We start from the raw sequence: 21,001 nt of genomic DNA on the forward strand, positions 1-21,001 counted from the left end.
AGCAATCTCAAACCTCACCTGCCAAGCGCATGATGATCTATTCAGGGAGAGCACAGAGTAGCTTCTCAGCAGGTACCGCTTCCCCAGAAATATCCTGTTGAATTTATGCTGCCATTTGCAACCCACGTTGGAATAAGAGACAAAACACACTGAAGCCATCCCACTGCACGTCCAGCTCCTCTCTACCCTGAGGTTCTTGGCCTCCGGAACATTTTAACGGGATACTGGAGACGTATGCAGCATTTTGCTACCAATGCTAACGAGGATCATGCTGGCAGTGTTGAATGCAATCATTTCTCTGGCCTCAACTTACATCCAGGTCCCTTACAAACCTCACCAAGAAGCTGAAATTAAACCAGGATTTCACGCCATCGCCAGAAGATATTTCTTGCATGTCAGTCTTCTCGGCTGAGCCTGACTGAGCCTCATGGACAAAGCCTGACCCACGTCCAGCCAAGGGAAACCTGGATCCATTGATTTTATTCATCATAGGGGTCTGTTGAGCCTCGCTTTGTTAGGTCCCTCCCCTAGAGACCTGTTTGACCCCACCAGGGACATAAAGCCCCAACAACATAGCTCCTAGGATCTTCAGGAGATGCAAACTCCTCCACCGCGGTAAGGTGGCGGTTCAGGTTGGAGGGGCCCTAAGACGTCAGAGGATTTAGCAACCTCAAGCACAGGCTTTATCACAGGATTTGTTAAACTTCCTTTCTGGAATACCCCCAGTTTAGGAAATTTCTGTCTCTTGCAGGCCAAATGTCTTGTTTCTTTAATATGAAACAGCAAACATGGACCCACTGCTAATCAGTGGATCACAGACCTACAGCATCAGTCTGGAGCAGGGACCCAAATGCAGCACATAGATCGTGTGAATAGCTTAAAAGGTTAATAGAAAACTGTGAGATGTGGAGCTGAGAGCTGAAGAACCGCAGCTCAGAGTTCAGGGAGCAGAAACAGGAAGTGGACCTGAGAATGGCGGCGGTGGTGAGCAGCGGTTAACTCGGGCTGGGGCTCTTCAGGGCTCATCTCGACCACATGAGCTTTTCTTATCTTGTGAAATGTAACTTTCCATATCTCAAGTAAGATATATTTTAAACACTTTTCCCAGGTTTGAAAGCAGCATTTTATACAACTGTTTACGAACACAGCAATTAAACTGGGCCCCTCCCCTCTGGCTTTACCAGTGGATTAAAGAAACACCGAAACAGTCATTTTCCATGCATTTCCACAGGAACAACTATTACAACTCCAGACTAATTTTCAATATTTTTGGTTGGCCTTTTTTCTTTTTTGTTGGTTTAGTGTAAAAAACATACAGAAGCTCAGCCCCTCTTAGTTTCTGCTACTATTTACCTGCTATCCTCACAAAACCAACTCCAACTCGGCTGGTTTTTGCATCAGAAACATCTTCTTGACTTTATTCCAGCCATAGAGGAGCATTATTTTTCTTCTTTTCAGACACATACAGAACTTTCTGCTCACTTGTTGATCTTTGGCTGCTCCTGATTGGACATTGCCGTTAATCTAAGCTCTCTGATTGGTCTAAAGTATAACAGGAAGTGACGTCATAAGTTCCAGGTCAAATTAGAGGTTGCTTAGCAATATAGTAATGATTAAGAATTTTTTTTTTTTTTTTTTTTTTATTGACAAATGTGATAAATACTGGTGTTATCATGGATCGTTGTGGATTTACCAGATAGTCTCTGAATAAACACATTTAAGCCTCTTATAGTTCCTATAATCTTTCCAGGAACGAAGACGTTTTTTTGCACATTCGAACATATAGGAACTTGGGGTAAAGGCCCTCAGTTCCTATAACCATTTTATCTCCTACTCCGAGGCAGGGTCTTTTCGGGGTTCAGGTAAATAAAACAGCTTTACTTCATATAAAAATCTCTGCTTTTAGTTTAATGGTAAAACAAACATTTAAATGTAAACAGACCATGTGCACTTGTTTAAATGGAAGAAGGGGAGCTGATAGAGCCACACAGAACTGATTGTAACAGCAGGCTCAGTCATTTCAGCTGGACTTAAACTTTTTTTATGTTTAATTACAGTTGAAATATCTGCTATTACAACTTGTGCACTCCTGGACGACTGATATGTTTACACGATATATTATAAAGAAAAGTTAGCTTTATTAGCCATCCTTCATGTTTAACTTGTTTTTTATTCTAAAATGTTTATCCATTCAGCAACTACCACAGCCAGCGTCAACCACCATCAGCAAGCAGCAACCAGCTGCCAGCACCCTCTGCCACCCTAGACCTGGTAAAAAACACATCCCATTGCATTGTACATGCATCTTGTTGGGTGTCACTGTATTACAATTCAAAACACTTTAATATAGTTGCGGTGTGTAAGTATCTGTCTCCACCCTCCCTGTTTTTTTCATGAAATAGAAAAAGGGCCGACACTCTTCTGGCTGCTGTGCAGGACAAGCTGTTAGAGGCTGAACACCAGAGGCAAAATGATGCAGCTTCAACATGCTGCAGGTCTCCTGATGTACCGGCCTGTCTCCTGGTAGCGCGTCCATGCTCTGGACACTACGCTGATAAACACAGCAAACCTTCTTACCTCAGCTCGCATTGATGTGCCTCCTGGATGAGCTGCACTACCTGAGCCACTTGTGTGGGTTGTAGACTCCGTCTCATGCTACCACTAGAGAGAAAGCACCGCTAGCATTTAAAACTGACCAAAACATCAGCCAGAAAGCAGGAACTGAGAAGTGGTCTGTGGTCACCACCTGCAGAACCTCCTTTATTGCTAATTACCTATAATTCCCACCTGTTGTCTATTCCATTTACATAACAGCATATGAAATTGATTGTCAATCAGTTGGACAGTTTGATTTCACAGAAGTGTGATTGACTTGGAGTTACATTGTGTTGTTTAAGTGCTCCCTTTATTTTTTTGAGCAGCGTAGTTATCTTCACACTGCTGTAAAATAAATGACTTTGTAAAGAGTCAGAAGATTTTGGTTTTTGTAAGTTAGATGTGGTTCAGCCACATCTATGAAATATTAGCTAATAAAAATATTAAGTAGTTATTAACCAATAATAGCTATGAAATATTAAATAAAGCGTCCTTCTTCGCTACGTTTTAGGTCTTATCCTGGGGTGTGCATTACATTACAGTTTATTAACTTTTTAAAATGCACCATATCTCAGGATGAAGTTTATCATGTTTAACGAAGGTCTGGCATCAAATACTTGTGGACACTTATAAAAGTACACACCTGTAAACATCTCACCACCCTTTCTACATTTTAACCTTCACATACTGTTGATTTTGTGTGATTGCATCTTCTCATAATTCTTCTAAACCATAAGTCAGTCACAACCAACCCTTCAGTAACAGATGACTCCTTCACCTTTGCTACTGATGATTCCATAAAGCACACAAAGCTTAAAAGCAGCTGATGAGATCTTTAGTTTGCACATAAAAAATGAACAAATGCTGCATTTTCTATGGAACATTTTCTCTTTAAATGTGTACATCATACTGTCTATTGAACTTCCACAACATGATGCTTATTATGAAAGTGTGTGTTGTGATTTGTTGGAAGGCATGAGGTAAAACATCAAGGCCTGGTTTCATCGTCCATCAGTAAAATCCCCGTCAAGCAGAGCATAAACACAGCGATCTCTTCGTTCTCCATATTAGCTTGGTGGTGTTTTTTAACTCTTATTTTTCGTGGGTTTTGTTTTGTTCTTGTGTGGCACTAAAGTCGCACGTCTGTCGCACAGAGTTGCATCACATCAACCAACCCCCAACTCATGTGCTAATGCAACATGAAACAGTTCCCCTGAGGGAGGCAGTTCATAGAACTAGGACAGTTCTTAGAACTTCTCTGTCCGAATGCACCTTTAGCTGCTGGACTGTAAAACTCCTGGACAGGTTACTATTTCCTGGAAAACTTCACCTAAAGGATAAGCTATCATCACAATTTACCCCACAGAGTTACACATCACCGTTCCTGAAACATTGTTGACCATAGAAGTGATGACACCGGTGAGCTAGTGGAGTTCTAAGAGTTAATATTAAAGCAGCATTTTTTTTAATCCCACAATTAATAAAAGATGTAACACACTCTTTCCTGATACATTATGGGGCGACATGGCTCAGTGGGTAGAGTGGTCGTCCTGTAGCACAAGGGTTGCCGGTTCGATCCGGGTCATGTCGAGGTGTCCCTGAGCAAGACACCGAACCCCTAATTGCTCCTGATGTTTCGTGGTTGAGCGCCTTGCATGGCAGCTTCCGCCATCTGTGTGTGAACGTGTGTGTGAATGGGTAAATGTGACGTACATGTAAAGCGCTTTGGATAAAAACGTTATATAAGTACAGAAATTTTACATTTGACCATTTACATTACATTTCTCTTTAATTAGTCCCACTGTATCGGTAACACACTGAAGATAACACACTTCACCCGAGTGTCCAAGACATGCGGTCGCAAGTCCGATGATACGACTACAAAGTCGATCATCGAACTGCGGCCTGGAGTGTCCTGGTTCGCATGGGGACGCTCTTATATCCACATGTGCACTGACAGACATCCACGAGTTGTAAAAGAACGGAGGGTCTGTAATCCAGCAAGAAAAGGCACGTCTGTTTGTATTTTGTGAGACTAAAAGGAAATTAAAGTTATTCGATCTACAAACTTCAGAAATACATTTTTATCTTCACCTTATTTATTTTTGTTTTGTATTTATTTTGTATTTGTTACCATCAATGTTTGATATCTGCTGAAAATGTGACATGCGAGTGTGAAACACGGTCACGTTTCATACATTTCATAGGTATTTTATACAATGCTGAAAGGAAACCAGCAGAGTACAAACTTCTCTCCCCAGTAGCGACTGGGTCTCATCTGCCAGTAGATACTCAGTTCCCCAATGAAGAACAAACCATTTTAAATTTTCTTGTGTTTCAGCCTCCATCAGGACTTCAAACAGTGACGTGTTTATTGCATTGTACTAAGAATATTTGTAATTTACTATTTTTTTGCCATGTCGAGGGGTTTGGTATGCCACTTGCATAAACATTACAACAAGTTTAGGAATAAATACAGACTTTTTCTCTGTCTGCAGATGAGAACCTTAAAGCAGGGATCTCCAATTCCAGTCCTGAAGGCCACTATCCTGCATACTTTCTACACTCTAAGAAGTAAAACGTTGAATTTAATTGATAAAGTTAAGGCAATCTTTTCCACAAAACTCTGTCAATTAAGCATAAAACAATATGGTTGTTATCTGCAATCTCAATGGTCACGTATATCTGAAGTGAAATTGTTATATAAAGGCTACAGCTTTGCACAATTGTCATTACTTATCATTAATTAGAATGTAATCACACTTTGTTCATTTTATTGACAGTATTACTTTGGTTTTAATTGACAATATTAATTTTGATTTAAGTGTACCATTTACCCTGTGCTTTGGCCTTAATTAATTTGATTAATTATGATTTAATTAATAATATTTATATGCTAAATGTTTAGGTGTAATTAAAACTAGTGCAAAAAGGTTCCTGAGTTGTCATCTGTACTCTGTAGTTAGGTGCTGGACCTTTCAAAGATCTTCAGGAAAGGTCCAGCACTTAACTATAGAGTACAGGTGACAACTCAGGAACCTTTTTACACTTGTTTACACATACTCATTAACATTTATGTAACACTCAATAACTTTAACCTACAATGGAAAACTCTTGTACACCAGGGCTTACATAAAAAGTCTAAATACAAAAAAAATTGTGTTGCATTAACAACTTTATTTACAAAAGCCTTTAACGAGGCAAAGCTTCAACAGTGAACAACACTGCATACTGCAATATTAAATAAAAGGCATAGACCAAAATGTAAACATTGGAAACAACTTTCCAGTTTCAACAAAGTGACACTGTAGTGTGCAGTAGGATGTCAAATCCGATACAATACTGTATTTTGTGGAACTCCTGTCGAAGATCTGCAATGGCTACAGTCTGCAAATTTACCACAGTACTGCTACTTGTAAGATACTTTCCCAACTATTAAAGGACCAAAAATTTTGAGAATTTCTAATTAGTGCTTAATGAATAAGCATTTAGGCATCCGTTTTTGATTAGGAAATATTTGAAAATAATCTTTCCAGAGACAAATATGCAACAGAGATAGATTATGGACAGGAGCTACTAAGCTCGACAAGACCTTTTAAGTCTAAACTAGCCTGCCAAGCTGGTTCATCAGTGGGTACATTTGGGTTAATAAAGGCAGGCAGGCATAGACGTCACTTTTCGTGGTGATTATCTCCAAGACAGCAGATCTGACCTATTCCAAATCTTTTAAGGCATTATAACGTTTAACTCAAACTAAAATCACTGCATACTGCAATTACAGAAAATATGTAAGAAGTGAAATAAAAAATTAAAGTCAATCTGGGCAATTTTGTCCCCAGTCCAAAAAATCTGATTCAGAATTGTAAGTTTTCTTTTTCTCATTCAAAACAAAACAGCATACAGCAAATTTCGCAAATTTTCTTAAATGCAAAGACCAAAAATGCTTAAATAAAATGAGCAACTTGACATTTGACCTCCCTTTTCCATTATTTAAAAAACTGCAACTTTCAAACAGTCAAATTTTTCCTTAGCAAGAAAATAGAGAATTGTGTTTTATGTTTTGGACATTCCCCTCTTGAACAGTCATTGCATCTCCTTTTGGCAGAGTTTGTTCTTCAGGACTTGTATTTTGGTAGACAGTTTCTTATCATCCAGTCCCATGAGCACTTTCTGAAAGAACTCAAATAAGTAACGAAATGGCTTTGGGTAGCTCAGATTGAGGCAGTAAATTAGCCCAAACAAAAGTGCACACCCGCTCGCCACATCACTAAGATCCTGCAAGACGGTGCACTTTTCGATGATGATGCCAACATCTTCAAGGGAGTCATCTAGCTGTGCTCCTTCGTGGATTATTTTATAAATGCCCAAATCAATCCCCTCGAGCTCTTCAGCTTCCATCACGCTGACATCCTGAAAAGGACATAGAAATGTATTTCAAATTCATTGTATTGAAGGCATTCCATCATCTGTCTACCACAAAATTCACTCCATTTTAGTTAAATATCCTACACAACCCTGATTACACAGATCCCTGAATGAGACTCAGGAGAACAAACCAAAGGACAAGTGTCTGTTTAAGACATATAATGATCACGTAGTAGAGAAATGAAACATGGACAAATTGCGGATGGAGCGCACAGCGGCACACACTGTTAGTCTGACCCAGGCAAGCGAGAGGGGGAGCAGAGGCAAAAGCCTTCAATGAGCCCCGCTTCAGTCTGAATAACCTAAACATAAATATAACATGTAAAATGGATTAAATTGATCAGAAACTCACTTTCATTTAGCAAATCTGTGGAATTAAGGAATTGTTGCAAAGGAAATTACGGATTATTGGAATAGTTGCGGTAAAGTTTCAGGCTAACTTTGAGTTGATAGTTGAGATTGCAACTGTGGCTTAAAAATAAACTTACCAGATACTCTTTGATGAGGTTTTGAGGCTTCTCATTCAGGTATATCATGAGCGCTTTAAGGATGCATTCACGCTTCACTTCGATGCGGGAACTCTAAACAAAACATGTATGACAATTACTTTTTCATTGTTTTGAGAGACCACCGCTGAACTTACAAAATACATAAATTTTAAATTGTTTTGTTAACCAATTCATAATTGTTCCCAACTAATTTAAAAACATTCTTTATTTCACAGAAATAAAGAATGTTCATAAGGGATGAGTTTATAATCCACATTTCAAAATTTGCATGGAGAAACACTGTCACAGTAACGAAGCCTGCTAGTTGGGGATCAATATGTATGGTTTTAATTGGATGCACAGCAGACAAAGATCTACTTTCATAAATGTCTGCTTTTGCAATATACTGAAGGGCAAAACCAATTTTATCCCACTACTTAATATCAGTTATGCGGCCAAGCGCCACATTAGCAGTATTTACAGCCAAGTTTGAGTAAAAAAAATTATCTCCATTCTGTCACTGAGTTGTGGCAAAATGTACAATAGTCCTCTCTCTCTTTGTCTTTTCTCAGCGTAGTATTTACTCTCATGGACAATTAATGAGTTAAAAAAAAAAAAAAAAAAACACGTTACTACGCCAACAGTGGTACTTATGGCGCCTCTAGGGGCATGAGTTAGTTCTGCTTTAAGTCAGCACCAAGTCCAGAACTGAAGCCAAAACTGAGAACAGAAGTAGAGCCCAGGACAGAACAAGCATAAAATTACCCAAGGCAGTTATAAAGACAGGTTCATAACCAGGACTGAGATCAACCTGCAACCAATCTAGTAGTCACAGTACATTCTAACACAACAGGAGAATACCTGTCCAATTGGAGACATCACTGCAGCAATCCACCGTGCTGGTTCCCCTCCTTTTTTCCGTAAAATCTTCATCAGCTGGTCAGAGTAGTGGTCGAGACTGCTCATGAATGTGGACAGCAGTGGAACGGTGGTGATTCGGGTGAACTCCGCATTGATCTACAAAGTTCAAAAAGTAAAATTTTTAAATACTTCAATTCAAACCAGTACCAAATCCAGACCAAATCTGATCTAAACCCAGACAACTACTTCTGGTGCTGCCCAGGTTTAGATCAGGAGGACTAACCAAACCAAACAAAGTCTTAAACAGGACAAAATCAGGATGGAACCAGGGCTAAATCATGTCTGCACAAAGATGAAATCTGGAGTTTTAAAATGTCCTGAAATGTAAACCGTAATTTTCTGTTCATGGCCACAGTTTTAAAACAAGACTCAAACTCATACCTCATGTACTTTGAAGAGGGCGGGCCATCTGCTCTTGAACTCCGCAATGAACGGCATCTCTTCAATCACCTCTCTTCTTCGGTGTGCAAACGTCTTATCCATCTTTGTTTTGATTATTTGATCATTGTTTGTTTTCTTCACCTCCATCAGTAGTGCTTGCCGTTCTTCCTCCAGACTTTCCTTTGTTTCTCCTGCAGGGTATTGCGGTAAGAAGTTCACTTCCGCTTTCCGTGCTTTTTTTACTTTGTTTCGACATGGACTCTCCTCTCGTTCTCTCTTGTGTTGTAGAGTGTTTATTGCCACCTCTGGGCACCCTATGTTTCTCAGCGTGGTACGATAATTGGCCATTTTGTATCTGATGCTTACTTTCCAGCCTTCACAGCCTGTCACAGATCCAGTCTCTTTGAGAAAGGGATATTTTTGTATTAATGCTTCAGCAACATCATCAATATCTGCACTTGAGGGATAAACTTTGTATTTTGCAATTTCTGAGGCCAACATATCTAATATGTCAGATTTGAGTTTTGGGCTCGGGTCTAAGAGAGTCCCATTGTTTACATATTCTTGTTGGGCTCTCTCTAACTGAAACTGCACACCAAAACTAAACTCTGGTATTGGAAAGTTTAAGGGCCATTTCCGCAAGCGAAGAGATGAACATGAGGCACTGGAGTCTGGAGAGGAAAGGATGTCAGTGTCTGGCAAGGATGGTGAATCAATCAGTGAAGATGTTCCTGTGGAGGCAGCTGTGGAAGCTGTGGTGGGCACAGTGGAGGGCGCCGGGTTTTGTGTGTAAATTACTTTGATTGTGCTCTTGTCTTTAATGTCCCCAGTTGTGGTAAGGTTCATGTATTCATTGTCAAACTCAGCATCTCTATATTGCAACCTGAAATCTTCGGTCAATCCAAACTGTCTTTGTATTTCTTCTTTTAACCTGTCCACTGAACCAGGGATTCCGGAAGGAAGAATCAACTTGGATGAATTGTCCACTCCAAGTATCACCCTCAAAGTAGCAGCCATTCTTCATGCTGAAAAACAAGAGCATTGCGTAAATTAATCATAGGGATTTTGTTTTAAGAAATACTGTCCAGTGGACAATATTCCTAAATTTCTACTATATTTCTACTATATACTATGGATAATTCCTGGATGATCAAACACCACTCAAACAATACAGTCTGAAGAACATTATGTTTATCTAACATTGAGTGAAATCAAATAAAACAATTACCAATGTGAATATGCCTTTTCAAGGTGACCATCCGCAAGTGTCCAACTTCATAGTCGCATAGAGGGTATAGGTCGCCCAGGTCTGTCATGGATACAACAACAACTTCTGTTGTTGTTTGTAGTTGAAAAGCTCTATAGTGCTCTCTGTACCATGAATTTAGTCTTTTCAGAATGAGGAGAGTCTCGTTTTTAATAATGCACAAATGTTGAATTTCACAGAAATCAGGTGGACCACCACACGATCCATGCACAACAATCATCCCCTTTTTGTAATAAATGTTGTTCACAAAACCACTAGTAGCTAAGTTAACAGCAGTCACGTCTGGATATTTGTCAGAGATACTTTTCACAACATTGTCTTTAAGGACATCCAACGGCACTTCTGTCACGTGAGTAACATCAGTAGAATTTTCACCATCAGGACAAAGCATTTTATATGCAATCATTAACTGATGTTTACGAGCTAAAGAGCCAGCTATGTTTCTGAAGTTTTTGATGTTCCGAACAGCCTGTTTAAAGAAACTATGCTTGGCCTCGAATCTCATCGTCCATAATGAGACAAGAGGACCAAAACATTTGATCATTTCTGCATAGTGCTCAATAAAGTGGTGTTTAGGCATCAGTTTTTGATTAGGAAATAGTTGTTGGTAACGCTTTCGGTGCTCTGAGACCTTACACTCCAAATATGCAACAGATTGTAGACTATGAACAGGAGCTACTACAAGCTCGACAAGATCTTTTAAGTCTAAAATAACCAGCCAAGCTGGTTCATCAGCAGGGACTTTTGGTCCAATGATAAAAGGAAGCAAGCGAATGAGACACCAGTTCTCGTGTGCATTACCACCAAGAGAACGCCTCTTCTTCTTACTTACAGCTTTTGATAACACAGTGGGACGGTTTGTTTTATCTCCTTCCTTGTAAGGAAAAGAACGAATACGATCGTTCAGTTGTTCGAGAGTGAAATACTTTTTGGACACGAGGATGTCAATACACTGCGCCAACTCAACAGGAACTATTCCTTCAAAGAAATCGTGGACAATGTCGGGAGGGTAACCAGTAACAACATTAAAATATGAGAGGTTATCCGATAACACACAGGATTTTCTAACACCTAAACAGTTCACACCTTGTTCTTGAGCAGTCTTGATATGAAGCAGATGATTTTCCTTTGTTCTTCGTTCAAATGCTCCTGTCTTTACCTCATGCGTATTGATATCAGAAAGGTGGGCTGTACAGAAACGACAAAAATAATTAGCTGAAAAATTCTCCACAAATCCTCCAAGCCCATGGGCCCCCAGATTATCAGCGATGACACACTGAACTGTACCCTTGATAACCGAACCAAGGAGGGGCACGAATAAACCTTGCTTCTCGAGTCTGACTAAATCACGCAGCAGAGGTTCAAATACTTTTTCATAACCGAAAGATTTAATTAATTCACTTTTACACAACAATGCTAAGTAGATTGAGGAAAGGGCTGAGCTGCAACTAGACGGCAAGTTCCCCAGAATCCAATAAACCGCACAAAGTTTATGTTTTTTGCGAGATGTTCCTAGCGGGTTGCACACTTCGAAATCATCAATATATAGGCATAATGAAATTCTGAGCTCCCCACTTGAAAAAAATATATTATTCTTATGATTCTCACCGTCCTGAAAACATGTAAGCAATTGTGAATTTGAAAGACCGCTTTTATAGTTGTCAACCAGCTTTCCAATAATGTCTTTACGTTGAAGTAACTGCTCCAATAACTTCAGCAGTGGAATATATTGAAAGGTTTTGTTAGTTTTTTCCTCTAGAACATATTCCTCTGGCACAACAACATTAAACTTGTCATAGTAAAACTTCTTGCGCTTAAATGATGTTTCAAGTGATCCTCCTTTCGCAATACTTTTCAGTAGTGGATTTTCACTGTATAATGCAGTGCACAACTCACTCACTAGCGATGCAGTAACCTCGATATTATGTTCCTTGAGAACAGCCAAAGTTAAACTATTTGTTAAGGGTAAAGAAGACGTAGTCAATAAAAAATGTAGCCCCTCGAGTAAATGATCAATTGCAGATGTTGGAACATGTGAAAAGACCTCCAACTTTAATAAAACCAAGGCAAGGTTTTTAACTACAGCTTCCTCTAAATTTTCACTAACTAAACCAGCTTCACTATGCAAGTCAGAAGGCCCTTCGTCTGCAGACTCCTCTGAAAGATCATGGTCACTTGTAAATTCAGTTCTTTTCACTATTTCATTTTTGAAATCTCTTAACGTACATGTAGAATGTTTTCTATTCTTGTGTGTCTGAAAAGTACCATATACATTGGTTTTAAAAGAACAATTTTTATAAACACAATCTACTGTCTCCAACCTCTTGAGATGTTTATTACTATGGAGGAAGTATTCTCTGCTTGTTGATATGTGGCTTTCAGGACAAGAAGGACAAGTCAAAATACCATGTTCTACAGTGCGAGAGGGCTTAGCATTATGTGCACGACTTAGATGAGTCCTAAGACCACCCCATGTTTTGAAGGTACAAGGACAATGACTGTAAATGCATGGATATGAGTGTCTCAGGCCAAGAATTGAGTGTTTAAGTCTCAAGTGTTTTAGGATTTGGAACCTTTTAGATACACTTGTAGAGCAAAGCTTACAACACCACATTCATAACCTAAGAGACCAAATAAAAAAAATTAGAAATGTAAAATTTAGGGGTGTAACAGTACACAAAAATTTTGATTTGGTACGGTTCAGTACATTTTTGGTACAATTTCAGTACACAAAAACAAAATATACCAATAAAAAAAGATACCAAGTAAACAATTACTTGACATGTTTTTAGGCTTAATATAAAAATGACCTGTGTATGTCATCTGATCAGTAAATGATCTAACTTTCTTGTAAACAATACACTATTGTCAGATTAAACATGTCAAAAATAAAACTGACATTTTTGGACACTCAACATATCCCTGAATAATACAACTGTGCCTTTAAAACATTTCACTTTGGAATTTCACTTTGCAACAGCCCTAATTGTGTCCAAATATAAATCTGCCATCTTTGTTTACGTTCGCCTAAAAGCATGCGGCTAATTAGCATAATCTTTTTCGCCGAAACCACAGACCCGTACCGAAACAGTATATTACAACTACGTGTACCGTTACACCGATAAAAAAATTGTGTAATCAGCAAAAAGCAAGTGATATGAAAGCATTTGGTACCTTCAACATGCACTTTAGCAGCACAGCTCAAAACGGCAGCTAGCAACCTGAGAGAGAGAGGAGGAGAGAAAAATTTACCCCATATATTATCACAAAGTACTAGATAAATTATATTATAATGAAAAATACGAAGAAATTACCTTCACTCTGACGGATGAATGGAGATTAGTCGATCTTTACAGACAGCATGGACAGAGTTCAAGGCGGCAGGTGATGAAGAAAGGTGCGCATGCTCGAAAAGTTGCGTCATTTACTGCGCATGCTCAGAAATGGTTTGGAAAGGGCTCTTTAGATTTAATTAAAGGCGTTCGATACATTCTAGATAATACTATCCTTTAGCATTAAAACGGTTTGATATTAATTAAATCAAATAAAACATTATTAATTACACCCCTAAAATGAACAATTTTAAGCATATTGAAAATAAAACTATGAATTAAATTTAAAAAACCCTATGTTTCATTTCTTAGAGTGTATGTTTTCCTGTTTCAATAGAATAGAATAGAATGGAATAGAATAGAATAGAATAGAATAGAAATGAATACGAGTAGAAAAGAAAGCATTTATTGTCATTATACAGAGTACAATGAGATTTGCTCTGTAAAAGTACACACATAGTAGTAACAATCAGCACACTTAAATTAACGGGTCATTAGCAGACATGTGCAGAGTTTGTTACTGATTTATTTAATTTAATTCAGGTGTGTTGCAGCAGGTAAACATCTAACTGCAGGATAGTGGGTCTTGAGGACCAGGTTTGGCTTAACTTGACTTAAAGCAGCAGTGAGGAACCCTGGTCCTCGAGGGCTGCAGTCCTGCAAGTTTTAGATGTTTTCCTGCCCTCGAGGACAAGGGTTCCGCACCACTGCCTCAAATGGCCATCTTCCTCATACAAACTAGGAGTTCCTGTTCTCATCCTTCAAAATAAAAGCCCTTTTTACAAACGGACTCTCTAGAACTTGAACAAAGATGTCTTTGTTTTATCGTAGTGTTTAATATAATAATTAAACTATTATCTTGATAAAATAATCATTGTTATAAGATGATATTTAAACATGTTTTACACAGTAAACTCTGAAAACCAACCAGTCGACACAAATACTGGTGTTCCTGCTTCCTGCTGGGATCTGCTGGCTGAAATGAAGATGTTTTTTTACAGACGGTTTTCCACCAAACCCTTGAACCAGGCCTTTGGGTTTCTCTTTATTTCATTTTCAGCAAAAATGACAAAATTAAAAAACATTTACACAAAAGAAGACCAACAGAAAGTCAACAAGCTGAAGAAGCATAGTACACGAGCAGGTATGTGAACAATTCCATTCAAAATGCAGGCGGTTGCAAACGTAGACGTTAAACAGCAAGTTTATTCTCAGCCTAAGACCACCCCATGACTCACTGTGTCTTTTACAGGTTGAGGTTTGTGGGCTTTAAAAATAACATTTTATGAAGGAAATGGCAAAACATGTTCTCACTTTTAGATTTAGATACTCAAACTGAGAGGCAGAGATGGCTCAGGCAGGTTTACACCCACAAACTTTTAATTAAAATTACTGCAGCTTTGCTGTGTTTGGGATCGTTGTCTTGTTGCATGAAGCAGTTTCAGCCAAACTTTAGCTGTTAAATAGATTACCTCACATTTAGCTTAAGAATACTTGTCAAACTAAAAAGGTCTCAATTTCTGTTTCATATCATGGAATAATTTTCTCTCTCAAGGACTAAATAACTCAAAACTTAACAGATTCTCTTTCATTAGTTTCTTCAGCCCTCTTTATCTTAGCTGTTAACTGTTTTTAGTTCCCACCATTCACACTGATGGTGTGCTGCCATCTCCAGCTGCAGCATCCTGCATCCTGCAGCAGCACAGACGCATCAGCAGCTTGTCAATGGGCCCTTTGTACAGAAATACAAACAGAATCAGGTCCAGAAAAGGACTGAGCAGAATCAAGATAAAAATAATCATCACTATGATTTCATCATGATAAAAATAATGTAATGTAATTTTTATTATAATCATTGTGGCAGCTGGGAGAATCGTCAGAATGTAATTAAGCAACAGCAGGACCAGAATTCCTAGAATTCTTCGTTTTTCCTCAGCAGGCACTGAGGCGGCTGCAGGTGGAGTCTGCAGCACAGATTTGAGGGTCCCAGCTAGACAGATGATGAAGACGGGGGCAGGGAGGATGGACAAAGTATACACAAATAAATCCTGATGAAAGTATACAGGAAGAGGGACTGTGACAAGAAAAATCCCCCAGACTGCGACACACACCCACACAGAACCTTTTATTTGTCTGATGCAGGGTAACTGTGGGCAGACGATAACAAAATACCTGCAACACAAGAGAAAATCACATTAATATGAGTGTGTGTCCCTGACTGATATGAAACATGATGAAAGATGGAGTGTTACCTCTCCAGAGCAATGCACATCCTGAAACCAAGACTGGTCATCACACTAAAGATGTAGACAACAACACATGAATATTGGACCATATCATAATTTTCCTTTGTCACCCAAACCCTCATAGAGTAGAGCTGGATTAGATTGGAGATGATGAGGTTTATGTAGTAGACAGGAACATGATCCCTTCCTGCCTGCAGACAGGATTCAACATTAACACCATTATAAACACATCATGTTGCCTTAAAGTCTTGTTTCCATGTGAGGATGAAGTGATCTGCTACTGTATAATGTGCAGCACAAGGTTGAAAGAGGCTGAACATTGAACACTTGTTTCTCTAGACCAGGGCTACTTAATTCAGTTCTACAAGGGCTGCAGTCCAGCAGGTTTTTCATGTTTCTCTGCTCCAACACATCTGGCTCCAATTAATGAGTCATTGTGCAGAACCTGACAGGCTGTTAGATCCAGTTAATTTGACTCAGGTGTGTTCAAGCAGGAAAACACTGAAAACCTGCTGGACTGGGGCCCTCGTAGGACTGTCAAGAGGCAAGACCAGCTGGCCGGCTCTATGGACGGATTTGAGGGCTTCACACTCGTGAAGGATGAGGATGTTTTACCACCTGCACTTTTCACCCATTTTATTTTTAAACTTCACATAGTTTTACACAGACGCCACTGTTCTGGTCGTCTCTGTGTCGGTCCAGCGCAGCGCAGCAGCCTCCTCCTCACCCCTCCCTCTCCTGTTCTGAGTCATGACGCTGTCGGTGATCAGCTGATCAGCTTTTCTCTCTTCTTGCGTTTGTTTATCATTTAGCTGAGAAGGAGGAAACCAGCGGCTCATGGTTCACACAGTCACATATTTATCTAAAAGTGTGGTTTTTGGACGTGCTAGCTAAAGTAAGCTACATCTATCAGCCTCATGTCACCATGTAAAGCTGAAGAATGAAACATGTTGATAACAGCAGCCTGTTTCACTTACATGTTGTTTCCTTTATTTCCTACAACTTTTCAGTATTAATGAGGTTTCAGTGACTGAGCTGTAAAATCTACTAGTCATCAGACAGTCATGAACACATCTATGAATTCAGGTCAGGTTCAGAAATCCAGTGAGAGTGAAACAGCAACAGGAAGCACGGAGACGTCTTCTCTGAATCGATGGCGCTGTGCAGATGTTGGAGACACAGGTCTGATCATTGAGTTTCATGAATGTGGTGAGAAATTATGAACAGGCTCTGAGATACAAATCAGAGCAGGATCCTTCTCTAACACAGTAGCTGACAGGTGGTAGAAAGGGTTTATACTTCAGCTCTGCAGGGGCGGGTCTAGGAACGTTTTGATGGGGGGCCAGGCGCTGATTCTTTGGTTCTCTCAGGGTGTAGATTTAGAACGACATGAATGTGAGTTAATATATACGTACCTTATAACACAAACAGCAGATAACCACTAGGGTCAAAGGAAAGCAGATGCTGATCTTGATCCAAGCCATCACACGAAGAGCGTAGTCTGTGTCCATCTCTGTTTGGTTTTCTAAAGTCTTAAAGTTCTGGAAATATTTACACACAGATTAGTTTTTTCTAAACACAAAAAAAGTTGAATGGAAAACTGATTCATTTTACAAAGCAGGAAACAAATCAGTCTGAAGCTGAACAAACAGTCCAACAGCAACATTATTTTCTCTGTTTTCCATCTCGGTTTCAGTGCGTCTAAATTAACATTAAAGCACCAACATTAATGTTCCAGATTACAAACATAGTTCTGTCTATTTATCAAGCTAACGTCAGCTTGTAGCCTACCATCACTTTCATCTGGATGTGTTGCATCCACTTTTCCTTCAAACCAACTCCATTAATGTAGCTGGGAAGGTTTAAATCTGTTAATACTCGATTCAACAGAATGAAACACTAATCAATCATCGAGAAGAAAGAAATCTTTTTAACAAAGAAGCAATGAAAGAAATCTTTTCATTAACTGATCGTTATGTTAGTTGCAATTAGAGAACCACACGAATAAAACGACACTGGAGCATCCACTAAGTAAAGAACTAATAAGAGGTTATCTCTTCCTTATTACATCGTTCCACCTTCAGCTGATCAGGAGACATTTTCCCCAAAACTGTTACAATAAGAGAAAACTTGTAAAAGTAGAACGTCACACTCACTCGTGTCAGGATGGCTTCCAGTAGAAGTTTAGCTTTTTCAGAGCAAATGAAGAAGCAGGAAATGATTCTGCTTCATAAGAACTCACACATGCATAGCTACCAATACACACACACACACACATCAGTTTGTGGGTTCAGCTTTGCATTTTCTCTTCCGATCCTTCAGCTTTCAGAGAGCTTCTTCCACCACGATGCCTCTTCAGTTTGGAGAAAATGTTTCCTAAAACCAGCCGCTGCAGAGCGTTAACACAACCCAGTTTCATTTGCTTTAGCTGCTCTGATGAAAATAAAAACTCAAGCAGAGAAAACTGCTGCTGAACTTGTACATTTTTATTATTTATCTTATTCAAGGTCTCTTTGAACTTCCACCACCGCAGATTTATCTCTTTTCACCGAACGCCTCAGACCTCATAATAAGATACAAACATGAAAAAAGAGAACACGGATCCTTCAAATAAGGCAGAAAGTTCGTCTCACTTTGGTAAATTTCTAAGAAAATAAGGTGATTTTATCACGTTAGTTTTACAACCTGCCTGTTTCTTTATCTTTTTACATGAAAGCTGCAGAAAGTCGTTAAACTATAAATTTATACTCAAGATACTTTTTCATACCAAAAGACCATCAGAGATGAGATTTATGGCTCTTTGATGGGAACCAGATGTTCCTTTCTAATAGCCATTTAAAAGACTGTCTCATTCTTATTTTTATTTAGTGTAGAATTCAATCAGGGGAAACTCATTTTATCAAGGAAATAATAATAATAAGGAACGATGTGGACTCTCTTGGTGGGAATGATCCTGAACCTACAATCCCCAGGCCCACCCAGGCCTTCCCCCACAGGTACTTGTGATCCCTCCCCACATACACACCTATGTCCCGCTCATCCTGACACATATACACACACACACAGACACACACATGCAGACATACCCACACACAAACCTCTCAGTCTCACCTTTAACCATACCCCAGTATCTCCCCCAACGATCACCCGAGCCCCACTCAGCCTCCCTTCATACCTCTAGACCCCTCCTGTCTCAGGTCCGTACCCTGAGTCCTGAGGGGGCAACCAGACACCAGGGCATGCACCAGCCCACCCATGGCAGCACACCCGGCAGGCCCAGAAACCCCTGGCACTAACTGACCCCTCCACCCCCAAGAGAGGGGGTCAGCTGTTGTTTTTGATCTATAAATTTCCCACGTTGCCTTCATGTGACTCTAAAGTTTGCACTGATGTCACTCAAATTCATTTCACTTTTATTTTTCCTGTGTTTCTGTATTTTTGTGTATTTAAAAAATCGTATATAAGATTTTATAAAGGTACCTATTTTTTATTGTTTGTTATTCTAGTTTATTGTGAGTTTTTTGCATCACTAAAATGTTTTTGTGGGTAAAATTGTGGAGTAAAGTTGTTTTACATGGAAATTTACTGTATCTTGGGTTCTGTTGTGGCACAAAGTTCTTTGCTGAGAAAAATCTAAAATAGTGATCTCACTATTAAAGAAATAAGATATGGAGCCACCTTATGGAACGGTTGTTATGGAAATTAAAAAACTAAATGAAACTGACCAATATTTCAGGATCATTCCCACCACGAGAGTAAATGTGTAAGTTTAAATGATTCTGATCCACATTGTTCCTTATTATTATTATTTCCTTGATAAAATGAGTTTCCCCTGATTGAAATCTACACTGTTTGTATCTTATTATGAGGTCTGAGGCGTTCGGTGAAAAGAGATAAATCTGCTGTGGTGGAAGTTCAAAGAGACCTTGAATAAGATAAATAATAAAAATGTACAAGTTCAGCAGCAGTTTTCTCTGCTTGAGTTTTTATTTTCATCAGAGCAGCTAAAGCAAATGAAACTGGGTTGTGTTAACGCTCTGCAGCGGCTGGTTTTAGGAAACATTTTCTCCAAACTGAAGAGGCATCGTGGTGGAAGAAGCTCTCTGAAAGCTGAAGGATCGGAAGAGAAAATGCAAAGCTGAACCCACAAACTGATGTGTGTGTGTGTGTGTGTGTGTGTGTGTGTGTGTGTGCTGGTAGCTATGCATGTGTGAGTTCAGACTTGGAGACGTCTTATGAAGCAGAATCATTTCCTGCTTCTTCATTTGCTCTGAAAAAGCTAAACTTCTACTGGAAGCCATCCTGACACGAGTGAGTGTGACGTTCTACTTTTACAAGTTTTCTCTTATTGTAACAGTTTTGGGGAAAATGTCTCCTGATCAGCTGAAGGTGGAACGATGTAATAAGGAAGAGATGACCTCTTATTAGTTCTTTACTTAGTGAATGCTCCAGTGTCGTTTTATTCGTGTGGTTCTCTAATTGCAACTAACATAACGATCAGTTAATGAAAAGATTTCTTTCATTGCTTCTTTGTTAAAAAGATTTCTTTCTTCTCGATGATTGATTAGTGTTTCATTCTGTTGAATCGAGTATTAACAGATCTAAACCTTCCCAGCTACATTAATGGAGTTGGTTTGAAGGAAAAGTGGATGCAACACATCCAGATGAAAGTGATGGTAGGCTACAAGCTGACGTTAGCTTGATAAATAGATAGAACTATGTTTGTAATCTGGAACATTAATGTTGGTGCTTTAATGTTAATTTAGACGCACTGAAACCGAGATGGAAAACAGAGAAAATAATGTTGCTGTTGGACTGTTTGTTCAGCTTCAGATTGATTTGTTTCCTGCTTTGTAAAATAAATCAGTTTTCCATTCAACTTTTTTTGTGTTTAGAAAAAACTAATCTGTGTGTAAATATTTCCAGAACTTTAAGACTTTAGAAAACCAAACAGAGATGGACACAGACTACGCTCTTCGTAGAGATGTACCTACGCAAGGAACATTATTTGATGGCTTGGATCAGCATCAGCACCTACTTTCCTTTGGCCCTAGTGGTTATCTGCTGTTTGTGTTATAAGGTACGTAAATATTAACTCACATTCATGTCGTTCTAAATCTACACCCTGAGAGAACCAAAGAATCAGCGCCTGGCCCCCCATCAAAACGTTCCTAGACCCGCCCCTGCAGAGCTGAAGTATAAACCCTTTCTACCACCTGTCAGCTACTGTGTTAGAGAAGGATCCTGCTCTGATTTATATCTCAGAGCCTGTTCATAATTTCTCACCACATTCATGACCCTCAATGATCAGACCTGTGTCTCCAACATCTGCACAGCGCCATCGAT

The 21,001-nt window shown here is 39.2% G+C and overlaps 1 protein-coding gene and 2 long non-coding RNA genes across 3 annotated transcripts; all 3 read right to left on the reverse strand.

Moving 5' to 3' along the window:
• Window positions 1-8,198: 8,198 nt before the first annotated feature.
• LOC121655395 (sterile alpha motif domain-containing protein 3-like) lies at window positions 8,199-11,639 on the reverse strand. Its single transcript, XM_042010009.1, has 4 exons — window positions 11,164-11,639; window positions 8,811-9,835; window positions 8,370-8,525; window positions 8,199-8,228 (listed from the first exon to the last, which is right to left on the reverse strand). The coding sequence occupies exons 2-4, from the start codon at window positions 9,825-9,827 to the stop codon at window positions 8,199-8,201; spliced, it is 1,203 nt and encodes a 400-aa protein (XP_041865943.1). The 5' UTR covers window positions 9,828-9,835; window positions 11,164-11,639.
• Window positions 11,640-12,453: 814 nt separating this feature from the next.
• LOC121655988 lies at window positions 12,454-13,468 on the reverse strand. Its single transcript, XR_006013348.1, has 3 exons — window positions 13,392-13,468; window positions 13,252-13,298; window positions 12,454-12,698 (listed from the first exon to the last, which is right to left on the reverse strand). It is a non-coding gene; the product is annotated as an uncharacterized LOC121655988 (long non-coding RNA).
• A 2,051-nt stretch (window positions 13,469-15,519) lies between these two features.
• On the reverse strand, window positions 15,520-15,814 carry LOC121655983. The gene is made up of 2 exons (XR_006013344.1): window positions 15,662-15,814; window positions 15,520-15,581 (listed from the first exon to the last, which is right to left on the reverse strand). It is a non-coding gene; the product is annotated as an uncharacterized LOC121655983 (long non-coding RNA).
• Window positions 15,815-21,001: the final 5,187 nt, after the last annotated feature.

This window comes from Melanotaenia boesemani, chromosome 16 (genome assembly GCF_017639745.1).
Source record: "Melanotaenia boesemani isolate fMelBoe1 chromosome 16, fMelBoe1.pri, whole genome shotgun sequence".
NCBI lineage: Eukaryota > Metazoa > Chordata > Actinopteri > Atheriniformes > Melanotaeniidae > Melanotaenia > Melanotaenia boesemani.

Coding starts and splice junctions, on each gene's coding strand:
- LOC121655395 (XM_042010009.1), bottom strand. CDS start 9,827: ATGGCTGCTACTTTGAGGGTGATACTTGGAGTGGACAATTCATCCAAG. Junction 8,526..8,810: donor CCCTCTTCAAAGTACATGAG/GTATGAGTTTGA, acceptor TGAACTTTGTAG/ATCAATGCGGAGTTCACCCG. Junction 8,229..8,369: donor TGATGTCTCCAATTGGACAG/GTATTCTCCTGT, acceptor TTCTGTTCTCAG/TTTTGGCTTCAGTTCTGGAC.